The sequence below is a fragment of the Phascolarctos cinereus genome, unplaced genomic scaffold (genome assembly GCF_003287225.1).
Source record: "Phascolarctos cinereus isolate Bilbo 61053 unplaced genomic scaffold, phaCin_HiC Scaffold_3;HRSCAF=262, whole genome shotgun sequence".
Lineage (NCBI taxonomy): Eukaryota > Metazoa > Chordata > Mammalia > Diprotodontia > Phascolarctidae > Phascolarctos > Phascolarctos cinereus.
The window spans coordinates 147715342-147737391 of record NW_027555736.1 but is presented as its reverse complement, the minus strand read 5'-3'; the positions used below and the strand labels follow the sequence as shown (position 1 = coordinate 147737391).

At 38.4% G+C, this 22050-nt stretch overlaps 1 protein-coding gene across 8 annotated transcripts in view; it reads right to left on the bottom strand.

Annotated features, from left to right (window-relative positions):
• Positions 1 to 22050, bottom strand: part of MAP2K5 (mitogen-activated protein kinase kinase 5) — a 282818-nt gene that overhangs the window by 113171 nt on the left and 147597 nt on the right. For all 8 annotated transcript variants that reach the window (XM_078151216.1, XM_020982680.2, XM_020982672.2 and 5 more), the window contains 2 exons: positions 8435 to 8508; positions 7420 to 7470 (listed from right to left, as the gene is read on the bottom strand). In XM_078151216.1, coding sequence (XP_078007342.1) covers positions 7420 to 7470; positions 8435 to 8508 — 125 coding nt within the window. The remainder of the gene's footprint in view (positions 1 to 7419; positions 7471 to 8434; positions 8509 to 22050) is intronic.

The window sequence follows — 22050 nt, the reverse complement described above, 5'->3', positions numbered from 1 at the left end:
GAAACTAAAATGGTCTGCCAAAACCCCACCAGACTCTGCATTACTCATGATGAGCTGTGATGGACATTTTGCAGTTAAAATGCTGAAGCTGGTATGTGGCTCCTCTGATAGGACAGCTGTCACCAATGCAGAAAGCAAGTTAATAGGAAAAAAACCATGAATCAAAGTAAAAAAAAAAATCTGAGTTTTAAGTACACTAAAAAAAAAAGCAATTCACAAATCCCAGCATTTAGGGGCTTTGATTTAACATCGTTTCCGAGGGAAACTGGGGAGAGGTCAGGCAACTTCCTGGCTTCTCTCTGCCATCTTGGCTCAGCTGCCTAACCCTGGCACATTCTTAACAAGAACAATAAGAAGCCATGACTTTAAAAAAAAAGTGTGGGTGAGGAGAGGGAGTGGGAGGCATGGTCATGAAGGACTGTAATGGTTTAGAACTCAGTATCTTAATAAAGAAAGAAAACATCTCCATCTCCAGCTACCAACAAAAAGGACCCAAGAATTGGGCCCTGTGGCTTAGCACATATATCTAGTCAAAAAGGCTCATTTAGTTAAAGCATTCCAGAATTGTCTGGGATTTGTGAGAGAAAATTCCAGCATGTACATGCCAAAAACACAAGTCACCAAGGTGAATTAGTTGACTTCTACAAGGAAGGAGGAGGGGAGGGGAGAGGCAGAGAAAGAGAGAGAGAGAGGGAGAGGAGAGACAGGGAGGGGGAGGGGGAGAGAGGGAGAGAGAGAGAGAGAGAGAGAGAGAGAGAGAGAGAGAGAGAGAGAGAGAGATTGATTGATTGATTCTGGCTAGGGTGTCAAGCAGCTTTTCTTACAAAATACGTAGTGTGCTTGCAAGTCTTTTAAATTGGCATTTTTCTAAAACATACCTTTGTGTTTTGTTTTCAAATCAACATAATCTCTGAATCAACAACACTACTTAGTTTGGAGCATGTAATATCGATGGTTTTCATCACGTAGACTGAAAATTCTCAAAGAGAAATCAGATTAAATGGTGAAGGAGGTGAAAAATAATCATTTATGGTGACTTTCTGGATACTATGGTCCATGTAACTAGCTTCTTTTATAGAATTTATTTATTCCCAAGCCTATGGAGTTTTAAAAATATCTTGAAATACTGAACTTACAATTTTACATTATCATACGTGATTTTTAAAACTTGACATCTATTCAGTAATTCAATTTTCAATAGAGGGAAAAAGTTCAACAAACTAGAATGCCCAGATAATGAGGCTGTTGAGGAGGCAGTGTGGTAAAACAGTAAAAACACTGGTTTTGGAAGACTTGAGGAGTTCACATTTCAGTTCTGATACTCAAAGTAAAATATAAGAATACTGGAAAGGCACAAAGGGTCAAGGTTGTCAGTGGCTTTAAAAGCCAACCAAAGATTTTTTTAATTTGATCTTAAAGGGAACAGGGAGCCAGTAAAGTTTACTGAGTAGGGAAGTGACATGGTAAGACCTGCACTTCAGGAAGACCACGGTGTCAACTGAATGGCAGACATGGAATGGAGCGAGACCAACCAGCAGCCTACTCCAGTAGCCTACAGTACCACTTCACCAGACATGAAGTGATAAGGGCCTGCACCTGGGTGGTGGCTGCATCAGAAGAGAAAAGGGGGCATACATGAAAGACATTAGTAAGGTAGAAACAACCATGATTGGTAACAGATTGGATATGTAGGGTAAGTGTGAGTGAGAAGTTGAGGGCAACAATCAGGTTGCAGGCTTGGGTGACTGAGAGAATAGTGGGGTCCTCAATGGTAAGAGGAAAATTTGTAAGAAAAGAGGGTTTGGGAGAAAAGATGATGAGTTCTGTTTTGGACATGCTGAGTTTTGAGCCGCCCATAGTTTGAGATATTCAATAGGACATCTGGTGACGTGAGACTGAAGGTCATGAGAGAGGTTGGGGCTGTATAAATAGATTTGAGAATCATTTTCACAGAGATGCTAATTGAATGTATGAGAGTTGATGAGATCATCTAGGGGAAGAAGAGAGTCAAGCACAGAACCTTGGGGGCCACTCATGGTTAGCGGATGTAACATGGAAGAAGATTCAGCAAAGAAGACTGAGCAGGAATAAATAGTAAGTCAGAGAGGAGGAGAAGCAGGAAAAAGCAGTGTCACAAAAACCTAGAAAGAGGAGAGTATCAAGAAGAAGCTGACTGATAAGATCAAAGACTTCCTCTGAAGTTGAGTTGAGAAGGATGAGGACTGAGAAAAGCCCATTACATTTGACAGTAGTGATAAGAGATCAATTTTAGCTGAATGGTAAGACTGGAGACCAGACTAAAAAAGGTCTAACACTGTGGTGGGGAACCTGTGGCCTCGAGGCCACATATGGCCCTCTAGTTCCTCAACTGCAGCCCTTTGACTGAATCTAAACGTCACAGAACAAATTCCCTTAATAAAAGGATTTGTTCTATAAAACTTAGACTTAGTTAAAAGGCTGCACCCAAGAACCTAGAAGGCCACATGTGGCCTGGAGGCCAACAGTTCCCCACCCTTGGAAAGTAAGAGGAGAGTAAACGGAGGCCCGCATTGCAGATGGCCTTATTAAAGAGTTTAGCCAAAAGGGAGGAGAAGTATTAGATAATAGCTAGCAGAGATGGTTGGATCAGATAAGAATTTTTTAACGATAGGGGAGACATGGATAGATTTGTACGTAGCAAGGAAGTAACCAGGAGACAGGGAGAGATTAAAAATTAGTGAGAGTGGGGATGGTAGAGAGGGCAATCCGTTTAATCTGTTGAAGAAGATGAGATGGAATGGGATCAATGGTGCAAGTAAAGGAGTTTGCTTTGGCAAGGAGAAGGGCTACTTTTTCATAGAAGACAGGGGTAAAGAAGGAGACAGTGGAAGAAAACATGAGTCACATGAGATGAGGAGAAGGGAAGAAGAGTGGAATCTTGGCAAATGGGCTCATTTTTTTTTTTCAGTTGAAAAAGGGCAGCAGAGGTAAAGGCTACAATGGAAAGCTTAAGGAGAGATGAAAAAGTTTTGGGGAAAAAAGCTGCTGTGTTAAGTGGGATAATGAGTCGAATAGGAAGCTATAAAAGGAATGCCTTAGGACCCAGCTCAGATTATATAGTGTAAATTTGTAGTGGACCTGGTTAGCAGTGTTTTAGGACTTTCTCTAACTCCTTTCCATAGTACGAGAACAGGAATGTACCCCCCATATTCATCAGTCCTTTCCTCTTGATAGCATTCCATTACACATAAACACCACAGCTTGCTCAGCCAGTCAACAACCAAATGGGCACCTACTTTGCTTTCAGCTTTCTGTGCTACTATAATGTTTTGGTATAGACCATGACTCTCATTTTACAGATGAGAAAACTGAGGACCAGAGTTTAAGAGACTGGTCTAAGATCATAAAAAGAGTAAAGAATCTTGCTCATATTTGGGTTTTGGTTAACTGAGATTTTGTAATATCTATATTACAGCCATAGTAATGGACACAGTAATTGCTATAAAAATAATAACAGCTAGCATTTACATATAATGCCTACTATGTGTTAGGCACTGTGCTAAGTACTTTACAATTATTGTCTCATCTGATCCTTACAATAATTCTGGGAGATAGGTACTATCATTACCCACATTTTACACTTGAGGAAACTGAGGCAATCTGAGGTTAAGTGACTTGTCCAAGGTGCCATGTCCAGTAAGTGTCTGAGACCTAATTTGAACTCAGGTCTTCTTGATTCCAGGCCCAGCACTCTATCTACTGCACCACCTAGCTGCCTCTTACTATGATGAACAAGGTCCCCCAGGAGTCAATACTTTTCTCACAGCCAATCAGTGGCAAAACCTGCTTCAGAATTCAACTTTCATGGTCCTCCATTAAGAAATCTGCTCTCTTTATCAAGAAATGTTAGAATTTCATGAGACAGCCCAGTCTAATGAACCAGCTCTACCCAATACTCATTGCCTTCAATTTCATGCTCAGCACCTTCCAGAAGTGTATATCTCATCACTGGAACTACTGGAGCAGGTTTGACTAAGAACGAGGCTTAGATAAACCAAAGACTTTGAAAAGAGGAAAAAGGCCTTTCTCATGCTTGGCCTTCAGTTTCTTGTTTTTGTTTTTCACTATGTCAAAAGTGAACAAGCTTTTATTAAGTCATGTTGTTTCAACTATGCCACACTCAGGACTGCTTTCTTGCCTACTTCATTCATTTTCTTTGCCCTGTCTGAATAGCTGTTTTCCCCCCAATCCATTTATTGCACCTGTCGTTCCCCATCCAGTTCAAGTTTCCCTACTTTTGTGAAGTTTCTTTTTCCTTTAAACCAGGATTGCTTAACCTTGTTTTGTATCATGGCCTCCTTTGGCAGTCTGGCAAAGCCCACAGACCCTTCTCAGAAGAATGTCATTATGTGCATAAATAAATACATAAATTGAAAATAATTCATAATTATAAATAAATATAGAAATTATAAATAGGAAATACACATGATTAGAAGGGAGGCCAATTATATTGAAATACAGTAATCAAATAGATGTTTCAAAAAATAACAAGTTCAAGGACTCTAAGTTAAGAAGCCCTATTTTAAAACCCTGCTGCAAGTAGTATACAAGCGCGACCACTGACAGCTCTTCTACCTTGCACAAGTTCCTTAACCTCACTGTTCAAATGGGCTTTCTATCTGTCCCCTTCAATGAATCAGAGTCCAAGTTGGAAGAGGTCTTAGCAACCACCTACTTCAACTTTTACTAAGAAAGATTCATTGCTACAATGCCTCAGACAACTCAGAGACATCAGGGGAGTGACCCAGTGTCACCGAGCTAAGAAGTGTCAGAAATGGGAGCTAAACTCAGGACTGTCCTGAATCCCAAGTCTAGCACTCTTTCCATTCTACCATCCTGAACTCTGAATTGTGGGACAGACACTACATGTTCATATTGTGCAATGGAGAACTTCACTGTATCTGTATATAATGTCTTGCTCCCTAATTGTTTCACACGTGCTTATCTCCCTAACTAGACCATAAGTTCTAGCCCCATCTTGTCTAACACAAAGTAAGGCAAGCACCCGGTGCTTAGAAAACACTGGTTGACTGAAGACATCCAAATCTGGAGAAGGCTTCCATTATTATGGAGCTTGTAGTAAGACCTATTATAAAGTTCATTTTCCTTTCCTCTTACATCCATAACCCTGATTTAAAAAAAAAACCTAGTACTTTGTCACTGAAGCTTTGCCTATCAAGTTATACTTCCTAGTTACCTTGCTTTTCTTAGCTTGGACTATAAACTTTATGACTGGAATCCACTCATCCAAGAAGAAAAGCAATTTTAGTATTGCCAATCGGATCTAACATTTCATAATTTTAATCCTTGCTTTTTCAATTAACAGACAAACACCTTGTATTCATCCATAAACACTTTGGAAAAAAGTAATTTCTTTAATGCGCACCTGGGAAGGACAACTGTAATCTGAATTTGAACAGAGAATAATGCAATTTAATTATTAAAGCAATTTAAAGCTACTAAGAACATGATGCACTGTTGAAAAGTTGATTCATTCTGAGGTGTTTTTTCTCATCATTTTATTCTGAGCTCTTCCACCAACTGAAGTTGCTTCCTTCCCTCCCTCTATAATCCCCCAAACTTGCCTAACCTGGTGGGACCAGAATGATAACTAAGCCTTGTTAAGAATAAAGCACAAAGGTTTCAGAGGTTAACAGATATCCTTTTCACCTAGAAAAAAGGCAAATAAATCAGTTTTCTAATAACAATTATAGGGGGACAGCTAGACGACACAGTGGATAAAGCACGGCCCTGGAGTCAGGAGGACCTGAGTTAAAATCTGGTCTCAGACACACATGATACTCACTAGCTGTGTGACCCTGGGCAAGTCACTTAACCCTGATGGTCTCGCCCAAAAAAAAAATAAAAAACAATTACAGCTACCATTTGTAAAGTGCTTTAGGATTTACAAAGCACTTTAGAAATATTATCTCATTGTATCTTCACAGCAACCCTGGGAGGTAAGTGCTATTATTATCTCCATTTTACAGATGAAGAAACAGAGGCAGACAGAGATTAAGTGACTTTCTCAGGGTCACAAGACTGGTAAGTGTCCAAGACCAGATTTGAACTCAGGTCCTCCCGATTCCAAATCCAGCAGTCTATGCACTGCACCCTCTAGCTGTCTCAAATTAAGAAAGTCCAACAGTTAAGAAGTTATTTTTCCTGTATTCTGGTACCTAAACTGACATAAGGTACAAGGTTGGGTTTTTTTCCTTAGAGAAAAGAATCCAGGTGTCCAACAAAACGAACATCTTTTGATTTAAGGGATGAAAAATCTTTTTGCACCAAATCTGAATTCTAGATGTGACTGATAATTGCAGTTGCTATTTCCATTCACTGGAAGTCATTTCAGAAGCACACAGAGGGAAGGACGTTTATTGAAACAAACATATTCCCATGCTCAAAGACTAAAAAAGATTCTCTTCAGAAGAGGAAAACATGGTGAGGCATGCCTGTAATCCTTGCTACTGGGGAGAGTTTTGAGTTGAAGAGTTCTGAGCTGTGGTAGGGCAAAAGCCAAATGGGTGCCTGCACTAAGTCTGGCACAAACATGATGGGAGTGGAGGGCCACTGGCTGCTTAAGAAGGGGCAAAAATAGCTCGCTGTGGAAAAACAGAGAGTAAAGCTTCCAGAACAATCAATATTAGGATCAGGCCTTTGAGGGGCTGATACACCTCCAGCCTGGGCAAGATAGGAAGACAGAAAAGTAGACAGACAGAAAGAAAGGGAAAAAAGAAAAGAGAAAAAGCAAAGAGGTCAAAGAAAAAAAAGGGCCACGTTAGTTTGTAAAACAGTTTTGTCTTTTCAATTCTTTTCTGGCAAACATCTCAATGTTTCAATGAGACCAGAAAACGTATCTTACCAATTAACATGAGTCCAATGGTTGACACAAAGAAGCTAGAAGTCCAGGTACTAGAAAGAGTTGTTCCCATGGGCTATGGATCTGAATAGCCACAAGTAAAATTTGACACCACCAATAACTTAGTGTCATTTTGCCTGCATTCCTTGAGAAAACAACCAATCTTACTAGCAGTTTAGGAGCACATGTGGATTAATTAGATAAGCAAACTTGCAAAATGGCCAATATGGCACAGTTCAATTCTCCTATAAGATTATACTTCAATACTGTATTTGTTTAGTGATTTTTTTCACACGTGACAGAATCCAGTTAAGTCAACAATACCAGATAGGTTTGGAGCTCCTGTATTATCCTTAATGTCTTTTACAAAGATTTTAAAAATCAGACTGAGTGGATTCACTTTGTAATTTATGATATGTAAGAACAAAGCTGTGAAATGAATTCAACAGTTATATACTACCAACTATGCAAAAATAAAGACTTTGGTTTAAATGTTATTTTTGCATAAGTTTACTTACCGCCATATAAGCATTTGTTCCAACATACGTCTTGGCTATAGAATTCACCAGCTATGAGACAAAACAGTCTGTTAGAACAATATAAAGATAATGTGGAAATAAAATGGGCAATTATTCCTCATTTAACCTACAATCATCATTCCTATAAATCAATTAAAAATTATGTAAAAGGGAACAAATTTATCTACAAAGGCATTAAAAATGATTAAATCTCTCTTTTCTTTTGGATGCTATTTCGACTTTAAACAAGCACAGCATTACAGTTTACAGCAGATAACCTTAAACAATTCTGTTAAGCAGGATGCTTATAGCTTTAGTACCCCAAACCCGCCTGATATAAAAAGTCAATTTGAAGTAGAATTTGAACACACTCATTTTTGAGTCAGATGGCTCAAGATGTGAATGAAGCCACATGCATTACTAGAATGAAATGAACACTAAATACACTGGAGGGATAACAGACTTTGACAACTCATAATACAGCGTTGACCTCCTCTTTGGTCTTCGTGTTTGGCTGAGAGTAAAGGTGGCTGCAATTCAAATCAACATCACAGCACGCTCATGGGTCACTATCACCGAGGTTCTCAGGGGAGGCCCAAAATGGAAATTAATTAAAATTTGTGCTGCACATTGTAATGGCCCACCGCCATTGTTGCTCCCAATATTAATTTTTATTGTGGGCCAGTTGGGCTCCCCAGACACAGCTCCCACTCTGCCCTCCCTTTTGTCTGGCCAAAACACTTTCATATCAAAGCTGCATATCAATGAAGTTTGCTATTCGTAAGTAGTAATTACAATATCAGCAGTTTTTACTGTCATTAAACAATGAACAATCATATTCTGATGAAGAAAACTCGCTCAGAGATTTAAAATGAATAACGTGTTCCCAGCGAGGCTAGCATTCTGGGGTTCTGTTTGTCTGGCAGCTAGGTGATTTTAATTCCAGGAAGGGGGAGAGACAAAAAAAAAACTGTAGTAGTAGAAGAGGGAGGAAGGAAAGGAGGAAGAGGTCTACCTGAGTGCTAACTCCAAAATCACATAGCTTGACCTGTCCTCTTGTGTTCACCAACATATTGGAGGGCTTCACATCTAGAGCAAGATCAAAGAAAACCAAAAAGTAAATAATTCAATACCTATACCTCTTGATTATTAAAAAGAAAAATACAGGCACCAGATACACTTATATCTATGAAAATCAAATTATGTCATCAGTTGATTAATTTCTATATCTGAACACAAAATGATTATAAACATTATAAACAGAGATAAACAAAGTTCTCTGATATTCTCTTAATTTTTTCTGGTTTGTTGGATCAAGGATTGATTGTTACTATAAGTGAAATCAAATCTTTGTTACAACAAGAGCAATATCCTGAAGTTTCTTGATCTTATTGCCTTCCAGCCTAAATCCATGACTCTGTGATCTTGTGTCAAGGAAGAAGAAACTTCTTACTTTCTTTTTTTTCTTATAATGGTTTGGTTGTGCCAAACCCCTCTGTCCTCACTCTCATGGATAAGGAGGAAGAAAAACAGATCATATAAGCACTAAGAGTCCTTCTTGACGGGTTTATTCCATGTGGCAACCATGATTCTTTAAATACTCCTTCCAATTAACACACTCTGCCCTTTTCTTTTTGAGTACTTGTCAAATTGCTAAAAATTATTTAAGCCACCATAACTGCTCTCCCTTCACTTCAGTCTCTGTCCGTTCCAATCCAATCTACATAGTCCCACAAGGTTAAATTTCCAAAAACCCTTTCATTTGGTTTTCCCCCAGCTTAAAAGTCTTAAATGGCTCTCCACTGCCTACAGAATCAAGTCCAAATTTCCTAGCTAGAGTATTAACCCTACTTACCTTCTTAATCTTTTTTTAAAAAATTTTTTTTATCATGAACTTAAGTCATCAACAAACATGACTGTTCCCATATGTGAAAAAAGCCAACCTTATTTTTGTTATTCATCTCTGCCTATCTTATACTACACTTAAAATGATCTATTCATTGTCCCTAAAACAAGCTTTCATGCCTTCCTGTAGGTTACCCCATCCTGCCTCATGCTAGTCTTCCCACTTGGAATGTTCTAACCACTGTTCTCTGCCTATAAGAATGAGGCCTACACATTCCCCAAAATTCAAATAATTCAAGTTATATTACTTTCATGAAACCTTTCTTGTCCGTCCCAGTCCTTTGTAACTTTTCTCACCTGAATTTTTCTAGTACTGTCAGTTAATATGCATTCGGCCCTTGTGTACTGTCTTGAATGATTATTTTCTTTCTATATGGTCATGTCTTCTTCCTTTAACTAGATTAAGCTTCTTGAGAGCAGTAACTGTCATGTATTTCTCAGTATTTTCTACAGAACCTTACCTAGCACATACGATGCTTGCCAAAAATATTAGTTGACTGATTACACTTTATGATCTGGCCTTTTTTTTCCTGAAACAAACTGTATCTGAATTCTTTAAGTAGCCAAACATTTCCCCTTCGGATCTTATAAAACACAATTTTAATATAAAAGAATTCTAAAAAGATAGTAATTTCCTCACTGCTCTCATTCGTTCACCTAATATTTCTTCAAGAGAAAAACAACAACAACAAAACCCAACCTAGCATTAAAGTATCAAAGCTAAGGGTCAGTCTTTTTTAGCTCTACATTTATGTAGACCCTCACCCCATCCCACTCTCTCCTGTCTGGAATTTGCTCCCTCCGGTTGTACCTACTGAAATCTCTCCTTTTGAGGCTCCTCTCAGGTGCAACTACTTCCATGAAACCTTTCCTACCACTAGTCCAGATGCTAAAAGTGATCTCCACCTGCTCCAATTTTAATTTAGTCCTTTCTCTATGACTGGCATGAGCTATTCTTCGCAGTTTGTTTTGTTTCAGTTACACCATCTACAATAAGCCTACCAATGACAGAAGTAGCACACTGAAACATTTAGACTGGTATCATTCCAACATTTTGCAATGAACATAACTTAAATAACCTATTCCTTTATTACAAAGCCACTGCATAAAGTGGCCACTAAGTATTAAAAATTTAAGTCAGTAACTCAACTAATTCTGATTAAGGAATAAAATGCTATCAATCAGATGCAACCATTACAAAGTAGCTATGCTTTATCAGGTTATATTTTCTGCAGTAGTTTCATCTGGGGAAATTTAGGAGAGGGCAGATTTTGAAATTCAGTACATCTAAATCCTGGGCAGCTAGGAGGTACAGTGCCTTGAGGGCACGTCTGCAATCAGGAAAACCTGAGTTCAAATCCTGCTCCAGATATTTAACCAGGTGTGTGACCCTGAGCAAATCATTTAACCCTGTTTGCTCATTAGTCAAATGAACTGGAAAAAGAAATAGCAAATCATTTTCAGTATCTTTGTCAAAAACAAACCGGCCCAAATGGAGTGATGAAGAGTTGAACATGCCCCGAAATGGTTGAACAATACCACCACACCATCTAAATCCAAGAAAATGCTGTGTGGTTCAGTGGAAAAAGAATACTAGATTTAGGATGAGGACCTGGGTTCAGGTTCCACTTCTGCCACTCACTAAATGTGTGATATTAGGCAAGTGACCTTGCCTCATTTCTCTTAGCCTCAGTTTTTCATCTGTAAGTTGAGAAGGCTGGATGAGATGGTTTCAAAGGTCACTTCCAGTTATAAATCCAGGCTCCTATAGTCTATGACCATGTAATATTCTGTATCCCCTACAGGACAGAGTAGATGGTCCACAAATATTGCTTTGACAAAGAAACCATGCTAAAATTAGGTTTTATTGTATTTACAGAAAGATAATATCATTGTTTCAGTTGAGGCCACAGCAGTTTAAACTGCATGGGAGTCAGAATATTAGGGGGATGAAAAGGCTTTCAGAAAATTCTAGCATTTTAAGCTGAAAGGAACCATCAAGACCAAACTCTTTGTTTTACAAATGAAGAAATCAAGATTAACAGAGAATACAGCCACTTTAGTGTCACAGCCAGTTTTATAACGTGAGCTTCCTCCAAAGAGTACAATTAAGCAGAACCAGAAAATTCAGCATATATAAGCAGACACTGTGGATCCTCCTTCATCTATGTCTAAAGAAGATTTGGGCTTGGTTTAATTTTGATACCTGCAAGAAGTTAATTGAGCTTGTGGTCCCTACTCAATAGATTGGTGAATAAGCTTAGAACTAGTCACACCAGACTAAAGCTTGCTTGAGGAATAATTTTCATCTTCTTTAAATTATACTTTTCTTCTCCAATACTTTTTGGAATGAGAAAAATATGATTATCTTTCACTCATTATTTGCCAACATACAATGTGTGCACGACATTTCAGGATAACAAAGCCCCAAGTGAGGACTATGTATTTATGTGTATATTTCTTTTTCTTTTTTACCTTCCCATACCCTCAGTTTAAATTCCCACAGCACAATGTGGTACAATTTTAATCTTCCAATATGTGGAAATGAGGGTAGAAGCATCAATTTAAGTTTCACTTCCTAGATAAAATGTTTTACCTTTATGTCAGGGATATCAACTAACCTCATATAAAGCGGCTGAACTATTGTTTCAAGACCCAATGCAAAGTCTTCATGTGAAGTCCCTAACTCCCCAGAATAGCTCTGAAGGAAAGGGGCACTGGAGTAATTTGATTTGTTTTGACTTCACTCTGAGCCAGACAAAAGAAAACATCAAGAAAAGAGGCACAAAAAGGACTTTTTAAGAAACCGTTAGTCATGTTCTTATTTCAATGAAATCTCAAGTCATAGAAAACAAAGGGAATGGGAAAGTAACATTTTTCCTTTAAAAACAAATTTTTCTCCTCTGAACAAGGCACACCAAAGATGAGTCAGTAAAGTAACAGATCACAAAGGGCAATTATCAGGACAGATCAGAGTCATTTTTATTTAATCAGGACATTAATTATTAGAGTTTAATAATTAGTGCACTGAAAGCAAGAGAGCTAACACCAATAGTGGGTATTGATTTTATTGAGTCAGTCTAGAGAGGACTCCTGATTTATTTTAAAAATAAAAATAAGAGACAGAGAAACCAGGCACAGGTATTTTTTTCATACCACTAAACACAAACATTTTCTATAAAAATAGAGAAATTTTATGGCAAAATATAGATACCCATTTACATTCAACAATATGATATAAGGCTAGGGTGAAACAGCACAGCTTGGTGTTCTCTTCCTTTGAGGCTCTGAGGTTTAGTTATATGTTCTTTGTTACTGTGGTACAGTGGGAGAGTTATGAGTGCTGGCTTTCAGCCCTGTTTCTGCCACTAAATGGAACCCTGTACAAGCCCCTGAACTTTTCTGGGTCTCAGTGCATATATGAAAAATAAAGGTTAAACCAGATACTTGTTAATGCCTTATCTGCAGTATCACATAATTTCAAATTAGACATTGGCTTAAATTGCTCATTGTTGTTAAACTGTTATAGCCAAACAGTTGATAGGCTGACTAGGAAAACTCCATTCCATTCATCTCAAGCATTTATTATGAGGGCCTACCACATGAAAGAATGTTCTAAGTGCTAAAGGGGAGACAAAGATGAATAAGGCATAGCCCTGCCCTCAATGGGCTTACCACTTAATAAAGTAGAATAAGGAAGAACATGTGCAAATCAGCAAAATACAGGGTATGATGGAAAAATACATGAGAAGTACAAATGGATCACTCCTCTCTGGAGGAACAGTGAAGGCTACACAAAGGAGGTACCATTTGAACTGGACCTTAGAGGATGATTGGGAAAAATGAACTCATGATAGAGTGAAAAGAATGACCCACTGTGATTCAAAAATAATCAACCTTCTTGTTCTTTATAGGCCTATGATAATCTGAGCAGATATGATTTCTTAAAAAAGGCAGAAGAGGTTCCCCTGGGTGGGTCATACCTTCACAATGTCCTTGGAAGGCAGGAGGAATCTAACAGGGGTTGGTGTTAAGTGAAGTTGTACTTCAGCCTAACTGTTCCACCTGAATACAGGCTTCTGAAGATTTTTCCTAAATGACAAGAGCTACTCAGCTGGGATCACTGAAGAGTCAACAATTACCCAATCACAACACTTGCCTTGTGTCACAATATTTTCCCACTCCTTCAGTGAAATTTCATAGTAAGTTGAGCTTTCCAATGATAAATGGTATAATGAATCTTTGAGTTACAGCAGTGACAGTGCAAGCAGACAACAGGTGGTTGGAGGCAGTTCTAGCTAATAATTTGCAATGCTTACAAAATTATCAGAAAAACATCTGGGAGGGAGAGAAGGGAGAGACTGAGAAAGAAGCTTTGACAAAGAGGGTCTTCTGTCATTCGGAAGATTATAACAAGTGGCTTTGTAAAGTAGTTCGGTAATAACTGACTGGAAAGGAGCCCCAGGAACCTTATTATGTTTTTCATTCATTTTTGTCTTGCTGCTACTTTCTTTTGGTTATTGTGATAACTTTCTTTTCTTTTTGTCTCAAAGACGGACTCTTTAATTATGACCCCAATTTTAGACCCTAACTTAAATAGGTTCATAGATTTTTATAGCTGGATGGGCCCTCAGAAATAATCTAATCCTAGGGTTCTTAACCTTTTTTGTGTGTCACGGGCTGCTCAGGATGTTTTTAAATGCATAAAACAAAATACACAGGATTACAAATCAACCAATTATATTGAAGTAATTATCAAAAAAAATTTAAATCACAAATTCACAGACCCCAAATTAAGAACCCCCATCAAATTTAAACCACTCATTTTACAAATGAGAAAGCTGAGGCCCAGACATGGAAAATGATTTGCCCCAAACCCCACAGGTAGTACATGTAAGTAGCAGGGCTGGTGTCTGAACCCAGATCCTCTGACTAGATAGCCTCTGAAGACCCTTAGAGTTCTAATCTAGACCAATAATGACTCCCAATTGAGTGCTCTTTCTATGAAATCACATTATCACGTACTTTATGCCAAGAGAAAATGGACATATCAAAACACTGCTACAGAGTAGGCAGTCTGATTAATTCAAGTTCTGTGTGCTTTAAAGATCATAGTAATGAATGATTTTAAGGTTCTTTCTCCAAGACAACTAAGCCTATATCTATCTAAACCACACCAAAATAACTGGTTTGAAAGTGAAAAATTCATAAAGCCAACCAATTCAATCGTTGGTCCAAATAACACCAAAAAACTGGTTTGATGAAGGCTATGGCTGGACTGATGGAATTGGCATTATGTAGATACAACCCAAGTTTTCACACTTAAAGGTCTCATGATGAAAGCTGTATTTTTATTTGGATTACATCAATTAACCATTAAAAATCCACATAAACAGAACCAAGCTGAAGCTCGCATTTGAAAGAGACTCTGATTTCTGTAACACATCACAAAAGGCAGCACCACCCACTAGCCAGCCCCTGCTGCCCACACAAACAAGGGTCAAAGTGGGTGGCTATCCTGGGAGTCATCTTCTGGCTTGTTGCCAATGGGTTTAAAAACAGATAAATAAAAGCTTTTTATGAAACTCTAGTGGAAAGCACTGTCCTACTTTGTTAACGAACGTCCTTGACACCCACGAAACAAATTCCTGTTTGAATTTAACTCCAAGAAAAATTTTGCCTCTGCAGTTGATTCGATTTGCTCTCATTTCTCAGAAAATGAAAACAACAGAAGAAACTTTGTTTCTTTTCTTCCCTAAACTGTCATACAGCTCAGGGCCAAATTCCCTACTGAGTATATTAATCTGAACATTCAGGTGTCTGGTACCATCTATGATCTCTGCTTCTCTTAAGTGATCCCTGTTTTATCCTTCAACATCTTATTTTATACTGTGGTTTTAACCTTTAAGATCCTCAGTTCTCTGAGAAGTAGGCAGGATAGATTATCTTAAAAAGCGAAAAAACAACTCAGTTTCAGAGAATGCTGTGGCTCTGATGTCAGGTGGCAGTGGATGAAGACTGAAGCTTCTTCTCCTTGACCTTATTCTTTGAAAAAATCAATAAAGACATGCACACTAACTGTTCTGCAGCTAGGAAGCCATTCTCAGTTTAACTAGAGCTGGAGGAAATACCAGCAGGTCTCCCCTCCTAGTGACCACAAACAGCAGTACAACGGCCAGAGCCCTTCATCAGCCCTCTTCATTATGGGTAATTGTCTTATGAAAAGACACCAACCAATATATCTATCTAGTTATTTCTCAGGGACTGCATTCTAATGAAGTAAAACAGCAGGTACAATTAAGTATAGAATATGCTGACATTTTACATTACAAATTTATCCACGCACAACAGGAATGCACTTAAAGGAAAACCACAATGCAATATAAAAGTTATTCTAATCATTCTATCACATAATAAAGAGCAGGTCAGCCAACTATTCTTTTAAGTGGCTTAAATAAAAATGAGCAGAGTAATTAAAAATTCTAAATGACACTTGCTGTCTTGAGCATCTTATGATGTAGTTTAGTATAGGGACAATACTGCTCTACTGTCGAACCTGTGAGAGAATGACTCGAAAAGCTTACAGGGCTGGAAGAAATGGTAAAAAAGGCCTGAAAGTATAGTCTTCCCTACTTCTCTTGTTCCCTTCACAGAAGTATGGACTAGGGACAAAGACCACTGGATGAGAAATTAGGAGACCTGCACTCTAGTTTCAGTTATGTGATTACAGAGAAATCACTTTGCCTCTCTGGGCTTGATTTACTCATCTGTAAAATGAACGGGCTACATTAGGTCATTTCAAAGGTCCTCACATTCTATGATCTAAACTAAAAATAAGGAATACTAAAAACTATCTTGAATTCTTTCCATTCAAGACTATTTTAACTTCTGATTGTGCAGTATCCCCACACAGGCTGGGTGACAAGTAATGCTCTGCTATTTTTCCCAAGGATCCAGCCTCAAAAGGAAAAAATTAGATGGGACCTAGGCCTTGGGCGGGACAAGTATCACTTAATGGGATTGCCATGATTTTTAGTGAAGCTTCTTGGGGAACAGGACTTGGTGATGCTTTGTGTATTGTCACTGAATGCTAGGACTAGCTAACAGATAGAGTTGGAATTTTACAACTGATGAAAAGTTCATGTTAGCCTACCTCATTAGGCACCTGCACAATTTCTTGCTATTAGTCCAATCCTACCTATAGCTCTGAAGAAGGTATCCCACACATTAGTTAATAGGAATGCACAATAGAAAACATCAATTCTGGTGAACCACTTTGTTTGGAAAGAGATTAGCTTCATCTAAACTGATAAGCTTAGCTTTCAGACAGACGAGTCTCATCTTTTTGAGAAAAGTAGAAGAAAAGCAGGTAACGGCAATATTTAGATTTCCTACAATTGGTCCAAGTAGTATCTTCCTTCTCCCTTTCCATTCCAGAGCTACTCACGAGAAGCAGCCCTGTCTGAGCACACATCAACTACTTCCTGAAGTTCATGGTTCCAAGTACCTCCTATGACTGTACCTTAGCTAGCAGGAAGTGATAGGATCATAGCATTCACAGTGGAAAGGGATTTTATCACTTACTCCCACCCACTTATTCTGTGAAATTTAGGACCAAAGAGGTCATGCAGGTTAAGTAGTAGAACCGGGATTTGAACCCAGGTCTTCATACTCTAAATTCAGTACTCTTTCCAGGATAATATGGCCTTTCTTCTTGCATCAACAAAGAAGGACTCTTCTTTCCCAATTTAATTAGCTTCCCAAAGTCAGGCCCAAAGAGAAAAAAGGCGGATGGGGAGAGATCATCAGGCTGTCAGAATTCTTTAGTCCATTCTACTTCAAGGCAGCATTATCACACCTCTCTGAGGCTTTAAAATAGGAAGTGGGACAGCAGAGATTTGACTTCAAATTACACTGTGCATTTCAAAGGCTACGATGTTAATCCTAAGGGCAGTTAGGTTGGAACAGGTAGATAAAGTGCTACATCTGGAATCAGGAAGACTCATCTTCCTGAGTTCAAATCTGGCCTCAGACACTTATTAGCTGTGTGACCCTGGACAAGTCACTTCATTCACTCTGTTTGCCTCAGTGTCCTCATCTATCAAATGAGCTCGAGAAGGAAATAGCAAACCAGTTCAGTATCCTTGACAAGAAAACCTCAAATGGGGTCATGAAGAGGTGGTCATGACTAAAACCACTGAACAACATGTTACTTCTGCCCAACTCACCCCCTTCCCCCACCACTGGCTTGTTCCCTAACTAATGATCAAAGTCTAAAGTAACAGCCCCAAGTACAATTTTGCTGAGAGCCTCCTTTCAGTACTCTACTTAAAGAAACAGCCTCATAAATGCTGGAGGGCAGAGAACTCCACTCTCCTCGTAGGGTACTTGAACTCCAAGTTCAAGCTAACTATTTGGGCTCCACCCTAAGAACAGAGCTATTCCTGAGGACAATTTCTCAAAGGCAAAGCAGGTAGCATTGCCCTTTCCACAGGCTGCATGTTTACTTCTTTCTGCCCCAATACAGTTCTTGATATTTTAACCTAATTTCATTGATATAAAGAAGAGAACGGTGAGAATGACAGCATGGCTTCCATGCACTCTCTTTGGGATGGTCCTAGGGCCCACAGCTCTCCTCTAGTGACTATGTCATCCCTGGCATGGGAAGAAATCCCACATAACTTTGCCTGCTTAAATAGAAGACAAGCAGTTAACTGAAAGCAAATTAGCTTACTACAACAGGAATAATCACATTTTCTTTTAAAAATCACAATTTTAAAGTGATAAGATGCTAGTCTCCTCTTCTTTTAAAAATCATTATGATAAAAGAAATACCCAGAGATCTCCTTAGGCAAAAGGAATGACCAATATAGGGGAGGAACCCTAATTCCCAGACATTCATTCGTGTAGTTAGAGCTAGGGAAAAACCAACAACCCAGAGTCATTAAACTAGTTTGTTTACCTCAGCTAATGGGCTGTCTTTTTTTTTTCTGCAAAAACACAAATGTTCATGAATTATGATCTACTATAGCATTGGTATGTGATTAATATTTGCATTTAGAAGGCAATATTTAAAGGGTTTTTAAACAAGAGTCAAAAAAAGGTCATTATGCTCCTATCACTAGCACTTGCTTTAAATAAATGTGTGTGTGTGTTTTTTCTTTCTGAAGCACTAGGAACAACCAGGTTCTCTTGAAATATCTGCTTAAACAGCTCTGCTGTTTGTAGAAAAGCATCCTGGTCAATGATTTTGTGTCAAGAGGTCAAGAAAGGGAAGTACCAAAAATTCTGGTTACCATGTCATTAGATTAGCCAATTTTTGATGGTTCCTTTAAGATGTAATAATTTATACAATGATTATGTTTCTGAGTCTTAAAAATTATCCCATACTTCAGAAGGCTCTCAAATAACTTACAATGTTTAGAAAGTCAAAGGTCAAATAACAACTATATAGGTGCACTTAGCTTTCAGCTGTGGTCTTGAAAGTTGTGCATAAATGGAATTTCTATAAAGCTAATTGTTTAAAATGCATATAAGAAACTTTCTATTTATAAGAATGTTAATTTGTTGCACCTTTGTTTTTTTGGTAAAGCAAACAAACACTCCCAAAACATTGTTTTCCGTAAGTCTGAATTTTCATATATTAGATTTCTTACATGGGAGAAGGGGTAAAAGGATTTGCACTGAAGAAAAAGAGGTTGAAGGAATTGTGAAGATGATTTGGAGGGCTCTGGAATTGTCACAAAGGCCAGAGACTGAATTTGGGAATGAGGAAAGGTGGGAGAGGGAAGCTAGGTGGTACAGTGGATAGAGTACTGGACCTGGACTCAGGAAGACTCATCTTCTGGAGTTTAAATCTAGTCTTAGACACTTACTAGTTGTGTGATCCTGGGTAAGTCACTTCACCATGTTTGCCTCAGTTTCCAATCTGTAAAATGAGCTGGAGAAGGAAATGGCAAAACACTCCAGTATCTCTGCCCCAAAAATGCCCCAAATGGGGTGACGAAGAGTCAAACACAATGGAAACAACTGAACAGCAACAAATATGGGAGAACTTGAGAAGTTGGAGGGGAGGATTCAAGCTAAAGAAGAAGGGCAACAGCTGAAGAAGGACATGAGGAAGAGGAGGAACAGCAGAAAGTGAAGGACCTGAGAAGAAGGGTTGAAGGAGAATCAAAGAAAAGGAAAAGGCAATTGGCAAGACAGGATAAAAGCTTAGTGAGAGGCTGGATCTAGCTGTCAGAGTGCCAAATGAATGAGAACTCTGGAACTGCTAAGGACTTCACTTCCATGAAGGATGGAAGTCTGAGTTCAAATCCTGTCACAAATACTAGTAATTGTGTGACCCAAAGCAAGTCCACTTAACCTCTCTCAACTTGTTTCTCCATCTGTAAAATGGAGACAATAGTGTGGGAGGAATCAAGATGGCAGAATAGCAGGAAGAAGTAGAGCTGAGCTCTCCTCCACAACTCCTCCTTTTAGGAAGATCTAGAAAATGCACCACATGGAGTCCTGAGAAATTCAAGAAAAATTCACACTGAGTCATTTTTCTAGCCTAGGTTGGCATAGGGAGACAGAGAGGGCTGTGAACATTAAGGGTAAGAAATGGTACACAATCTTCAAGGACTATGTTACCCTGTGGGACTATGAGGTCTACAATGGAATGAATCTGGAGCTTTATTACTGATATGGGGCAGCAACACATACCCTCCCCACCACAAATTTGTTCCTTTCCTCCCTTTCAGAAAAAATATCTAATACAATAACTTAAATGCTGAGGGGAAACAGTTCATGCTAGATAACCTAATTTTCTTTTCTTTTTACATTGTTACTATACCTAGATTTTAATAGTGCACTTGCTCTTTGCACCGAAAAAATGGAAAAATATGGGCTAAATTACAATGAGGTGAATTCATAAATATTTGAATGGTTATACCCAAAGAGTAGACATTAATGGTTTAATGTCAACCTGGAAGGGTATCTTTCCAAACACATCTGTGCTTGGTCTTGTGCTGTTCAGTGTTTCTGTCAATGACTTGGATAATGACATATATGGCATATTTACAAAATCTGTAAATAACACAAAGCTGAGAGGGATAAGTAACACAAAAGATCTTGATAAGTTAAAACATGCACTGGATCTGATAAGACAAACCTTAATAAAGATAAATGTTAAGTCTTATTTTTGGGTTCAAGAAGATCAACTTCAAAGTACAAGATGGGAAAAGCATGCCTAGGTTATCAACTTCCCTTAAAAAAGATCTGGAGGTCTTAGTAGACTGCAACCTCAGCAAATTAAATGTGTAATGTGCCATCTTGTCCAGGAATAAGTTAATAATTGTCCAACAGACCTCTACCCTGGGCAAAACATATTTGGAGTGACCTGTTCACATCTGTGTACCATATTTTAGGAAGAGTAATGGTAAGCTGGAACTTACCAGCTTACCCAAAAAGAGGGCAAGCCGGATAGTGAAAAGTTTTGAGGTCATGCCATATTCACCTTGGAGAAAAGAAAGTCTTACGTGAGGCATGGTAGCTGTCTTCAAGTATTTGAAGGCCTTCAAAAGTGAATGAAAGCTCTCAGAAAGAATAGTGTATTGTGTTATTTTCTTTAAAGTAATTGATGTCTCTTGTTTTTTACACCAGTCATTAACTGAGACCTGATCCCCAAATGCCTTTTGACTTAACTGTTTTTCTTTACACAAGGGGAACCATATTTGACAGTGAAAGCAAAATTCTGAACCTGTAGTTCCTCCCTCTTTTCTCCCATCCCCACTGAAAGGAGAGAAATGTGTTTCATCGTTGGCTTTCTAGGACCAGGACTTATCATTTCAATTAATCACAGTTCAGTTGCTTTTTAGTGTTAGTTTTATTTACATGATTAAAATTACTGTGTGTGCCCTTTTCCTGGTTCTGCTTCCTTCATTCTGTATCAGTTAATAATGTCTTCCTGAGATTCTCAAAATTCAGTTTAATTCCATTCATTTAACACAATTTATTTAGCCATTCCCCAGTTGATAAGTACCCATTTTGTTTCTTGGGGCTGTTGAAAGGCAGGTATGTTAATACCCTGCTCATTTGTTTTACCATCATGGAAAATAATTTGGAATTATTCAAGAAAAATCACTAAACTGTTAATATTCTTTGATACAGAGATCTCACTAGGAAGTTTCCTTTTTTTTAAGTTATTGTTGCTGCTGTTTTCTGCTATAACAAAAATGTGCTACTGTGAATATTTTGGTATGTATGGGATCTTCGGGCATTCTGTGACTACCTTAGGGTATATTCTCAATATTGAGATCTCTAGGTCAAGGAATATTCAGTTTAGTGACTCTTCTGGAATAACCACAAATTATTTCCCACAACTGACCAATGAGCAGCTACCCCAGCAGTATTGATATACCTGCTTTTTCACAGCCCCTTTAACATTGTCTGCTCTGGCCTTTATTTTTGCCTGTTTCATGGGTATGAGGTGAAACTTTGCTTGCATTTTTTTTTTTGGTAAAGCAAAACTTCTTTCAAATTACACAGGAGACTAGATTTCTCTTGACCTTTTTTTTGCAGTTATGAAGCAATGAGGTATTGAAGCATTTCCAATACGTTCAAGTAGTTTCATTGGTTTTTGGCATTTATGACTATTCTAACTGGAAGCTAGATTTATGAAGAGGAAAGATAAGGCTGGGCCATGGAATTCCTGGTACAAAGATGTATTAAAATCTTAAGTCT